Genomic DNA, 9,415 nt, shown 5'->3' with positions numbered 1-9,415 from the left:
TACAAGATTTGGGTGGGTTTTTCCTTTATGTGAAGACACCTATCTGTTCCTGAGGGCTCCTGGGGCCTTATAAGTCAGGAAATGCTTGGGGTGCAAACGTGCAAAAGGCAGGGGAAGCCGCTCCAGGCCGGAGCCGAGGGAGTGTGCTGGGGAAACCGCGCTGACGTCCCAGAGCAGCGGGGGCGGGTCGGCGGGGCCCTGGGAGCGGTCCGCAGCGAGGCTGGCCTGGGACTAGCACTGCAGCTTGCGGATGCTGCGGGAGATGCGCTTGAACTCTCGCTGCCCTTTCTGCCACCGCTTCACGGAGGTGATGACCAGCTCCCCACCCAGCTTCTGCCCCATGACCAGGTAGGGCGCGTTGATGTCGTTCATCTCCTCACACGTGCACTGCAGGCTGTCTTTGAGCCACAGCACCGACTTCTTCAGGTCCTTCTCGGACACTCCGTTCAGCTTGTAAATGGTCTTGCTCTTGGTCTCCAGGATGATTTTGGTGTCTCTATTGATGTAGGTGATCTCCTTCACTTTTATCTTCAGTGCTGCGAACACAGAAGGGGGCAGGATCACACCAGTGATAAGGAGGGCATAAATCCCCCCGCGTGTCCTAGACTCCCCTGCGAGAGGGAAGAGGAGCTCCCTGGGGTTGATGGGGGCCGCAGGCAGGGGACTGGGAGCTGAGGGCAGCAGGTGGCTCCATTTCTAAAGCCTCAAAGGGTTGATCGGGCACTTTGTTTCAAACCAGCCATCCTTTAAAAACTCCCCTTGTGGACTCAATTGATTTTCCCTCCTTGCCCTGCGTTCTGTGTTTGAACGGAGGCTGCATGTGGAGTGTGCTCTCCTCGACAAATGACTTCCCCTATTGGAAAATTCACCATGAAAAGAAATGCCTGACTCTTAGGTGAAACACGATCCTTCTGTGGCTGTAAACTTTAAACTCAATTTATGACGTCGGAGAAGTTCTTGGACAAACCTGTAAGGAAATTATATCACACAATCATTGTTTTCTAAAGAACAGACTACAGGGAAGGAGAATTGATCTTACAGCTGCATTTGATTTGGTAAAGTAACTTGGAGAAAAAATATCCAAGACTCTTTTTAAGAGCACAACATGTTTAGCTGTAAAAGTGTTTTTCTGAAGACCTCATCCTCATATGCTATCATTTGCCTGTCCAAGGCCAAGGCATTTACAGATCATATATGCCCTGCTTCCAAGATGGATCTGTAGACTCATTAGAATGCTAAGACCCAAAGTAAGTGGTTTACTATAAAGGACACATTTTATAGTCATGGACAGTACGCTTAGGGAAAGAAAACCCTACAAACATACATGCTGGAATTAAATTTCAAGACTCCATGAAGTCAGGGAAGGGATAGAATTTTAAGGTTGAAGGGATAATCCAGCTAAACTCTCTTGTTGGTACACCAAGAATCTGAAACCCAGAGAAATGCAGTGATTTACAAGAGGTCACCCAGTTATGCTGTACCCCAGCTGAGCCTAATTCTCAGAACTCGAGTCCCCAGACCACGGGATCTCAGCCACGGTATCGAATCTCTCGTCCTGGCTGGTGCCTTCATGTGCCCAACTATAACGTGTTCACGATTGTTCCATAGAGATTATATGCAGGTGTGACTTCCTGACTCTGATGGAGTTTAGTGCATTGTTTAAGTTAGTAATAGAGGAAGAGGTTTTTTTTTTGTGAGAAATCACTGCTCTGGAGAGTTCTTTCTTTCTCTGTCAGAGGAATTCAACTAAGTTGGCTTTTCCAGCCGAGCAGGAAATGACTGAAGCTCGGCCAGGTAAATCAAGCGTGCTGGGACTTGGCCAACCACTGTTTTGTCTGAGGTGCATCTGGGTCATAATATTGGGTGCTCAGGGTTTTTCGTGAGATGAAGCACATGGCAATGTTACATGTTCTGTGGCCTCGGCCTAAGGGCTGGGAGTGGGGAAGCTATATGGTGGGAGAAGTGATTATCATGCTACCTGGGACCCTCATCAATAGCATAGACAGAGCATGTGTGAGATTTTGCCTGGTCAGACTAAACATTCTTGAGCCCAAAACATCAGAAAAATCATCACTTTTAATCAGAGGGAAGACTTATGACTCATCTTTTTCTAGCTATGAAATAACAAACTTTTTAAGAGCTTACCATGGGAAAACTTCAGATGTTTCCTTCCTGGGTTTTCTGCTGGGACCAAATATAGGAATCAAAGCTCTTAAATAACTTTTCCTGCCCTGGATGGAAGGTATGAGGGGGGATGCAGGGTGTGTTGGAGGCAGAGGTGATGATATTGGGTTGGCTAAAAAGTTTGTTCAGGTTTTTCCCCATAATATGTTATAGACAAATCTGAATGAAGTTTTTAGCCAACCCAATACTGTCTGGTCCAACAAAAGGTTGCATACAGAGGCAGGCAGTTCTAATCTATTCTTTCTTCACCAGTACTTTCCCTACTGAAATCAGGAGGTCTTCTTCATCTTTCTTGTCCTTCAGAAGTGCAGTGGGGAGATTGTCATGCTTTCACGGATGATTCAAGTTAAATACATCAGATTTCTACCTTGTTCCTTCCACCCTTTCATGACTCCCCAAAACTACATAGGCTGTGTGGAAAACCACTTATAAACCAGTATAGGACTCACCCCATACAATTTAAGTTTACTATCCCCCTTGGGACAAAATGAACATGAAGAAATAGAAAACAAACTTGTGAGGTATCTGCATGTGTGATACCTTAAGTGTAATGACTTCCAAGTTGTTCCAAGGTACGAGAAAGAGAACCCTGGGACAGCCAGCCAGCCACACACACACACCCCCATTTTTTTTACACAGGTCTTAATGCAGCATCTTTAGGAAAGAAATCTTATGTAAGGTAAGCCACTAAGCAAGCAGGTAATGTGTGTATGTGTGTATGTGTGTGTGTGTGTGTGTGTGTGTGTGCGCGCGTGTGTGCCTGAGCCCTAATTTCAATTTTTTTGGAGCTTCACTATATCATGGAAGTCAGGAGAGAGATCTGTACTAAAGCTAGTGCAAAGGCTATAAGCTGCCAGAATAAAATGTCATACATTTTTATATAAACTTTATTTAAATTATATTTTAAAAATTTGCCCTTAAATCCTGAGCATGGAAGCTGAGAACTGTGTTTTGGGTAAGGCTCTGGAGCTTTGCAACTGCTGCTGCCAACACGCCTGGCCATCTCCTACTCTGAGAGTTTTTTGTCTTTGAGTATAGACATAGGAAACTCCATCATCCCCTTGTGGCTCTTGCTGAGGGGGAGGAGTAGCTCAGACTGAGTTGCCTCCTTCCTTCCCCTTCCTCAGCTGTGTGAAGCTTCTCCTATAGCTATGGATGTCCTAGGAGCAGCTAAGGTTAAGCACAGGACACTTTCTGGAAGTGACCTGGGGTTGCAAGGGGCAGTGATTGGTGGTGTCCAGAGTTCCAGGGACCTGGCCAGGTCTGAGGCTTCTGGCTGGTAAGCTGTAAGGAGAGGGTGGGATGTCATTCCTCCACACTATACACTGGAGTGGCTTCTGTCTCCAGGGTGTAGCTGAGTATGTAGAAGTGTTCCTAGAGGTCTGTTAGAGTCTGTTATTATTTGCTAGGACAGAGACCACATCTGTTTACCAGTAACTTCAACCTTCTGCTTGAATAAACACTTTTAAAAGGCATCAACCCCTCAAACACACCAAGAAGTGCCTGCTCTTGGAAGGGGAGGAAAGCATGAATGTCTCAGAAATCTGGGTGAAGTTCTCTGCCACCCCAGCTCTGAATTTAGTGGTGGTCTTATGTCTAGCTGGCTCTTTCGATCCCCACAGAGGCTGGAGGACTCAGAGGAGGTGCTGCTGAAGCTCTGGGTGGATGGTCTCCTCTTAGCGTTCTCCCTTAAGGGGAGTGATCTACACGCCTGGAACTTGGGAGTTCCTGAGCACTGCGTCATCACAGCACCTTGCGTGTATCTCGCCAAAGTAAATTCCCAGCTTTTTTTTTTTTTTCCAATTCAAGGAAACTCTTTCCACCAGATTATTAACTAGTACCTTGGATATACTCACTGACAGTGGAATACGAGAAGCAGAGCATCATGTTTGGCACTGGACTAAATTTCTATTTGGGGCCCACTTAATGTCTTGAATCTGTTTTACTGAGGCTAATATTTACATGTTTCCATCCCTGGGACACATGTTTAAGTGACTAAAAAGAGAACATGGGCCAGGATCATACTTGCTGGCAAGAAAAAGCCAAAGTGAAGTGAAAAATATGCCATTTGAAATTCATGATATGAACAATTCTCATTATTTGATTATTGCTTAACAGCAATGACTCTCATCTAAGAAAAGACACAATTCAATACAAGATAGTTAATGTAGAGAGGAAACTAAGATAACCTGTTAGATGATTAGCTCAAGGAAAGATGAGCTGTGATGCTATTTTACCCAAACTTTATCTAGTAAAAGGCTTCCCTTGTGGCTCAGCTGGTAAAAAAAAATCTTCCTGCAATGCAGGAGACTGGGGTTCGATCCCTGGGTTGGGAAGATCCCCCGGAGAAGTGAAAGGCTACCCACTCCAGTATTCTGGCCTAGAGAGTTACATGGACTGTATAGTCCATTGGGTTGCAAAGACTTTCACTTTCACTTTACCCAGTAATCGGAACATCTTAATGAATTGTATCTTTAAGTTGTACTGGAAAATAAAACTTTTGTTAGTGTTTACTTACCAAAATCATTTTTACAAAGTGTTTCCATTATGTCGTTGTCATCTTCGTTTTTAGTTTTGCAGGCTTCACATACCTTCGGAGCTAGAAACATGAAACATTAGTAACTTTGCTTGAAAGGAAACAGCAGGTGGCATTTGTAAACAACTCACTCTAGGGGCTTCTTCAGGCAGGAGGGACAATTGTCCTGGAAGACCCCCAACTCTGCCCCATTTAAAACAGAAGGACCACTCACGCCTAAGAGTGTGCCATGCCTCCCAGTTTTTTTTTTGACAGGCAAAAATGCCCACATACTGTGAACAGGTATTCCCAGTGGTGGGGTGTGGGGGTGTGGCTGCAGGTAGCTGAGACAGGTTGTAGCTTTTCGCTCTTCCTCTCACTCCTGGGACAAACACAGTCTCTGAAAAAGTTAGCCCCAAGGCCTCTCTGAGGAGAAAGCAGTAAAAGACCCTTAAAGGATTTTGGAAAACTAGCAACGACCAACGATGGCCAAAAGATCATCTTTCTCAGCTGCAGGCCACCAGTGCAGCCTGGCCTCTGCTGGCTTTTCAGCCAAGCTGCTTCTGGGGGCGCCAGGGGGATGGAGTCATCTCGAGGGAGTTTCAAGTCTGGACTGGGTGAGGGGGCTAGTGCGGTAAGGCTAGTGTCTGAGCTCTTCTCCTTTCGAAGCACACCTCACTGGCAGTTCCAGCCTGCTCTGACTGGGCCTGCGTCACCTCGTGCTTTCTGCCAAGCTTGGGCTTGAGTTAGGCAGCATTTATTTACTCCTCCCTGGTGCAGGTTCTTCTTTCCTCTCTTTGCCTGTTTCAGACGCTCGAAAACAAGCAGACAAAACAACAACAACAAAACCCAAACAAACAAAAACCCAAAGCTTTTCCAGAAGCCAAAGAAAGTTGAAGCAAACTGTCTCTGGGGTCTGACCAAACCCAGGAATGTGCACTAGCTCGATTATGAGAGAGCCGGCTAACGGCTCTTCTGAGTGTGATTCCTTGGGAAAAAGGGAAAGAAGAAAACATTCATTTTCTCTCACATATAAATGTACTAATACTGTCTTTAAAATTTAGGTGAAAGTTCATTAATATGAAATTGCGTTTTCACGGGAAAGAAAACCTGTATGACTCATTTTGGAAGTTATTTATCAGTTTGGAGAAAGTGCAGAGCAGATTTTGAAAAATGCAAACTTTTATTGTGAAGGGGGAAATTTTTTTTTTTTTTGAGAAATGTAGTATATAAAGTTGGTGCAGATTGTGAAAAATAAAAACAAAAGCAATATACATAAAACTGCCCTTAACTTCCCTCTCTCAAACAAAATGAAACTTTTCCAATTAGGGGCTCTAAGAATGAATATAAAATGTTGCTAACCTGTATTGGTTGGTCTGTGGTATATGTTGGACAAATGTTTGAAATATGCCAAACATTTGCAATAAATTATAAATCTAACCAATAAGATGATTGCAGACTCATGGTGCCTGCCAGGAAAGATTGCTAAGCAACTTTGCATTTTCTTTAACTAATGATGGCTGTAGGAAAACAATTAGAGATTGAAAGGGAGATGCTGCTGGAGCCCTGAAAGGGATTAGGAAGCCCCCTTTCTGTCCCGGGGGACCTAAATCAGCTCAGACACATTGTATATGTTTTCCTTTCAGGAAGAATATCAAGCCCCCATGAGGTTTTCATTGCTTTGATGGTTTTTGTGCAGGAACTCCCCCTCTGTTTTCTAAAAAAACTTGGGAAACTCTCTTTTGCACGATTTTCTCCAGTTAATTAAAACCACTCCTAAGATAAAAGCTGATTAGTGATAGAAAAATGAGTTCTGGAGATTCCCTTTGTGCTTCTTTCTTGGACACCTGGGCACTTTACAACCAAAGCTGAACTTTCAACACACATGAGCCAGCCCTACTTTTTATTTTCAAAGCCTGAATGGCAAACAGAGAGTGCCTTAAAAGACTATCTGTTTGCACATTTTGGCGATTGTGGCTGTAGGGAGTGTCCCTGCGTCTAGAATCCTGCCCAGTGGTAAAAACGTGCTGCGTGAGATTCAGGCCCGGGTGCTCTGGCCAGGGTGCTCACCCGCCAACTCCTCCACGGAGGGCCACTTCCAACTCTCTCAATCGCGGCCCCCGTGCTAGCATCTTTTAAAAGAATTGTGCATGTATCTACAAAGGAAAGACCTCTTTCAGTTTTACATTTTCTTCGCTCCCCCCCAACCCCGCCCGGCGCCTCCCTTTTCAACTGTTCCTGTGAAAGAGCAATTGGTATAACAGGGGAGGGGAATGAGAGACTGGGGTGTGTACTTTTTTTTTTTTTTTGGTGTGGGGGTTGATTATCTCAGTTTTGTCACGCTGACACATCAGGGCAAGGAGAGCGTCTGCCCCGCCTGGGACTGGCACCCCGGCGGGGACGCAACGGGATCCCGTAGGGTCTTCGTGGAGCTGGTGGTGGGGTGTAATAAGGAGGAGGGCTTACCTTCCTCGGTAGCCGGCAGGAGGTGGTCGCTGCTAGCGAGGGGGATGCAAAGGTCGTTGTCCTGGGGGAAGCGGTCGCAGTCGAGCATGTCGGGCCAGGGGAAGCCGAAGGCGGACATGACCGGAGCGCAGCGGTCCTTCACCTGCACGCAGAGCGAGTGGCACGGCTGGATGGTCTCGTCCAGGTCGTCGAGGCAGACGGGAGCAAAGAGTGAGCACAGGAACTTCTTGGTGTCCGGGTGGCACTGCTTCATGACCAGCGGGATCCAGGCGCCCGCCTGCTCCAGCACCTCCTTCATGGTCTCGTGGCCCAGCAGGTTGGGCAGCCGCATGTTCTGGTACTCTATGCCGTGGCACAGCTGCAGGTTGGCCGGGATGGGCTTGCAGTTGCTGCGCTTGTAGGGGAAGTCGGACTGGCCGAAGAAGAGCCCGCGCGCCGAGCCCAAGCAGCAGTGCGAGGCGAGGACGATCAGCAGCAGGGAGCCGGGGCCCTGCGGCATCGTGGGTGCGCGACCCCCGGGGGGGCGGAGGGAGCCAAGCCGGTGAAGCGGCGGCGGTGGGGACCGGAGCTCTTCCCGGGTCCGCTCGCAGCGCTTGGCGCGGCTCCGGGGCCTGGAAATCAGCGCCGAGACGCCGGGCGCGCGGGGGACTGCGCGGGCGAGGTTCTGCGCTGGGCTCCGCGCTGAAAGCCCGCGCGCAGCTCCAGGTGGGCTCCGACCCGGGGGAGCAGAGTGAGCCGCAGCTGGGGCCCGGCCAGAGTTTTCTTGGCCTTTTTTATGCAAATCTGGAGGTGGGCGGGGGGGAGCAAGGGAGGAGCCAGTGGAGAGTAATCCGAGGAGGGTTGGTCACTACTCTGCGTCTGGTGTTCTGTTGAGAATGCCCCTCATGCGCTCCCTGGAAGGAAATTCTGGCTGCGCCCACCGGCCCATGTTCCCCCCGCCCCCAGGACGCTGCCAAGCGCGCGCTCTAGGACCGCAGTAAACAACAAACAAACAATAAATAGAAGAGCCTGGCGGTTGCGCCCCAACAGGGAGCGTGCAGGGAGCGGGCTGCGGGGGATGGAGGGACGCGAACGGCGGCCTCGTAGCCAAGTCCCGAGGGAACGCGCACTGCCCCCCGCGTGGCCCGGGCCGGGGGCTGTCTGACCCCAGCCCGAAGTCTCTGCTGGGCCCGGGGCTGCGGGGCGGAACTGCATTCCCGGCGGCCGCGAGCCAGCTGCCGGCCCTCTCTTTGTGCCCGCGGTCCACGCCAGGGTCCGGCCTGCCCGAGGCCGCTCGGCGAGGCTGCTTTCCTCTCGGATCCCCAGCCGCGGTTCCCAGTCTGGCCCACCCGTGCAGAGTGCTCCCGCCTGCCCTTTCAAAAGGCAGAGAATTTATACAAGTAGAGTCGTCAGAGCAAAACTTTTGCATGAAAAAGGGAATGTCAATAAAACGCTGGGGGTGTTGTGTTGGGGGTCAGTCTGGAAAAGTTTGTCACTGTGGAAGCGCCTCTACAGAGTCTCGTCAGAATCACACATGACTGCCCATTTCCCGGTTTGGGAGAAGAGACCTGCCTCCCCTTCCGAAATGAACCGGAAGACTCGAGACCCGAAAGCATCGCGCGCTCTAACCCGCTCCGTACCTGGCGGCGGGCACTCAGGGGTATGTGCCTTCAGGGCACAGTTTGGGAAGGCTGGTGCTGGGCACAGGGGGCTGGCAGAAAGTGCGCCAGGTGGCAGGCAGGGAAGGGGTAGGGGGCAGGGGAAGAAGCTCTGCCTTGACGCCCACGAAGCCTTGGCAGAGGTCGCTCCTTCGTCCTACACAATGCCAGCGGGCACCGTGCAGGGCGCCAGGTGTACGGAGGCGAAGCAAGAGGTCGGTCTGTGTGCTCGCGGAGCTGGGGACTCCAGCTCGTGGAGGACTCCAAAAAGTAAGTTCACAGCTGTAACTGGGGCTAGGGGGCCTCAGGAGGAAGGCGTGTGTGTGTGTGTGTGTGTGTGTGTGTGTGTGCGTGCGTGTGTGTGTGTGTGTGTGTGTGGCGGGCGGGGGTGCTCCTTTCTCCTAATCGCCCCAAGTTTCCCCTAGGGGCTGGTTGATCGTCTCCGCCCCCTAACCTCCCCTGGCAATTTGGCGGTGCAGGTCCAAAGGGGGAATCCCCGGAGAGCGGGCCGCCACGGGTCTTTCATATGGAAGGTGGGCGCATTGTTATTCCTTCCCAGCCACCCAGAGCCATCTGTAGGCTCCTTCCTCAGCCTCTCTATTTCCCTCCTTCC

At 49.9% G+C, this 9,415-nt stretch overlaps 1 protein-coding gene across 1 annotated transcript; it reads right to left on the bottom strand.

Annotated features, from left to right (window-relative positions):
- Nucleotides 1-231: 231 nt before the first annotated feature.
- Nucleotides 232-7,664, bottom strand: SFRP2 (secreted frizzled related protein 2). The gene is given in 3 exon segments (NM_001163053.1): nt 232-536; nt 4,703-4,783; nt 7,166-7,664. Coding segments are annotated over 3 exon segments (885 nt in total).
- Between the last annotated feature and the right edge of the window lie 1,751 nt (nt 7,665-9,415).

This window comes from Ovis aries, chromosome 17 (assembly GCF_016772045.2).
Source record: "Ovis aries strain OAR_USU_Benz2616 breed Rambouillet chromosome 17, ARS-UI_Ramb_v3.0, whole genome shotgun sequence".
NCBI lineage: Eukaryota > Metazoa > Chordata > Mammalia > Artiodactyla > Bovidae > Ovis > Ovis aries.
This window is presented reverse-complemented; position numbering and strand designations above follow the sequence as displayed.